At 37.3% G+C, this 2,696-nt stretch overlaps 1 protein-coding gene across 1 annotated transcript; it reads right to left on the reverse strand.

Moving 5' to 3' along the window:
* Positions 1-1,329: 1,329 nt before the first annotated feature.
* LOC108648075 (olfactory receptor 8H1-like) lies at positions 1,330-2,283 on the reverse strand. The gene has a single exon (XM_018095610.1). It carries the CDS (start codon positions 2,281-2,283, stop codon positions 1,330-1,332), a length of 954 nt encoding a protein of 317 aa, XP_017951099.1.
* Between the last annotated feature and the right edge of the window lie 413 nt (positions 2,284-2,696).

The raw sequence follows: 2,696 nt of genomic DNA on the forward strand, positions 1-2,696 counted from the left end.
AGACTGATATCCTGAGACAATTTTCAATTGGTCCTCTTTTATTTTTAATGGTTTTTAATGGTTATTTACCCTAGCAACCAGGTAGTGGTTTAAACAAGAGATGGGAATATGAATAGTTAAGGGCCCTGCATGGAAAAATAAGTAATAAAAAATGATAATAATAATAAAATTGTAACCTCGCAGAGCAATCATTTTTGGCCCCCATTTGAAATCTGTAAAGAGGAAGAAGAGAAAAGCAAATTATTCAAAAAATTAATTAGGAAGAACAATTGCAAAGTTGCTAGGAATAGGCCATTTTATAACATACTACAAGTTAACTTAAAACTGAACCACCCCTTTAGATGTGTTTACATTAGTTTTATAGCAAGAAAGGCAGTGGGTACTGACACCCCAGGCACATTATATACAGTAAGATGAAGTCTGTATTTCAAAAACCAGCATATTATATGCCGTGAAAAGACGTGGGTACTGATGGCAGAAATTCAGGCCCTGACACTATAACACTGACACTGATACACAACATTGGCCACTGTAACTAACTAGAAATGAACAAAACAATAGCAAAAAAAAGAGTAACTGCAAAAAACAGCAACAACAAATATATAAACGCACAATGAGGTTTTTCAGGGTAGGGGATAGTTTATAAATTATTATAGATGTCAGGTCAGGCAAAAAAAATTTAATATCAGCTAGTGATTCAGCCTTTAGAACTGATAGTACCTGCGTATTGCACCTGGGTATTGCACCTATGTATAGTACCTGTGGGAGTGGGATGAAATCTGCAGCAAAAGTTGAGAGTTGGTTCTCAGGTAAAGTTTACAGCCTTCTTTTCAGTCTTCATTTCTGCACTGCCTTCACTTTGTAATATCTCCCGAACCCTGTCTGCATCTGTGCTTTGATTGGTCAATTTTATTGTTTGTCAAGAAAGCTGTGCTCTGATTGGAGAATCCACAAGAAGAAAGATCCACAGCACAGCAGAACAGGCTTGCAGGAATGGAAGATTTCCAGGACAGTGCAGAAACGGAGTGAGGTTTTTTTTTTAATGTGCCAAGCAGGTTTGGGGAGGCTTAGCCCCCCCTAGCCTTATTGAAAACCCGCTATGCTCCTACTCCTTTATACGTTTGGAGTTTAAATGTTCTTCTCTCTACGAGTGGTACCAATCTGTAAAATTATGTAATGGAAACAGTTAATCAGTTTATAAGGTTGGAACAAGCAAGCGATATTTTTCTTGTAGTTCACCTATACAAGTGGTTCCTAAATCTGTCTCCCCTCACTCACAGTGTCCTGAGAACTATCTTGTCCAGATTGAAATTGTATTGACTTTATTAGCTAACACTTATCTAAAATAAAAAGAGCTAAAAATCTTTGCCTCACTTTATTAAAGGAAAATTTAAATTCTCTATTTTTCAGTGTGTAAATAAGAGGATTTAGCACAGGGCCGAGGGCAATGTACAGCAGTGAGAAATACTTGTCTCTTTCCAGGGAATAACTTGTGGTGGGTCTCATATACAGGCAAAATACTGTCCCATAAAGGGTTATCACACAGATCAGGTGAGAAGCACAGGTAGAAAAGGCTTTTTGTCTCCCCTCTGAGGATTGTATTTTCAGGATAGCAGAGATGATAAATATGTATGAGATCAGAATAAGGAGGAAGGAACTGAAACCCAGCAATGTCCCTACAAGGTAATTTAAAAGTTCCACACTAAAAGTGCTGCTGCAGGAAAGTGTAAGCAATGGTGTGACATCACAGAAGTAATGGTTAATAAGACGGGAAGCACAATATGATAGTTTAGGTATAAGAACAAGATAGGCAACAGGGTCAACAAACCCAACAGTGAATGCTGCAGTTATAAGCCCAGCACAGTGTTTCCTGCTCATTCGGGCAATGTAATGAAGGGGATCACAGATGGCAACATAACGATCATATGCCATGGCCGTCAGGAGAAAGAATTCACTGGCAGCCAAGAACCCAAAAACATACAATTGAGTCATACACCCCAAGAATGAAATGTTATTTTGTTGTGTGAGAAGAATATGTAGCAACTTAGGGAAAATATTTGAGGGGAAAGAAATGTCTATGAGTGAAAGGTTCAGCAAGAATATGTACATGGGGGTGTGTAAGTGAGGATTGCATGAAATGACTAAGAATATGATGAGATTTCCCAGCAGAATGATGAGATAGATTCCAAGGATAAGCACAAAAAGAGAAGTTTGAAGCTCAGGAGTATCAGAGAACCCTTGGATGATAAACCCTGAAACATTTTGTTGACTTCCTGAGACCATTTGTTCAAGTCTTCCTTCCTGTGTATGAAAGTAAACTATAGTAACAAATTTATCAAATACAATATGTAAATATATAATTATATAAATTGAGTATCCAGCTTCTGTATTCCACAAATTGTATTGTGATTTTATATAAAAGTTATCTTATGGTTTATCACGTGACAACTCATGGATGAGCTTTAATTTGAGAAGCAAAAACGTTTCTGCAAATTCAGTTTCTTCCCATGGACTTTTGTAGAGTTTTCATGTCATAAACCATGACATAGGTTTTTCTAAATTTAATTTAATTTCAATCTGACCTAATATTTAATATAGCTGGTAATCTGACTGATCCTGTTAGTGAATGTTGCAGACATGGGTAGGTACCACTGCTTCAGCTTCTGAGCTCAGATCTTCAGGGCAGGAGCCTTATC

The sequence above is a fragment of the Xenopus tropicalis genome, chromosome 7, assembly GCF_000004195.4.
Source record: "Xenopus tropicalis strain Nigerian chromosome 7, UCB_Xtro_10.0, whole genome shotgun sequence".
NCBI classification, from domain to species: Eukaryota; Metazoa; Chordata; class Amphibia; order Anura; family Pipidae; genus Xenopus; species Xenopus tropicalis.

Bases quoted from the DNA above. Each gene is read 5' to 3' on its own strand.
- LOC108648075 (XM_018095610.1), bottom strand. From the start codon at position 2,283: ATGGTCTCAGGAAGTCAACAAAATGTTTCAGGGTTTATCATCCAAGGG.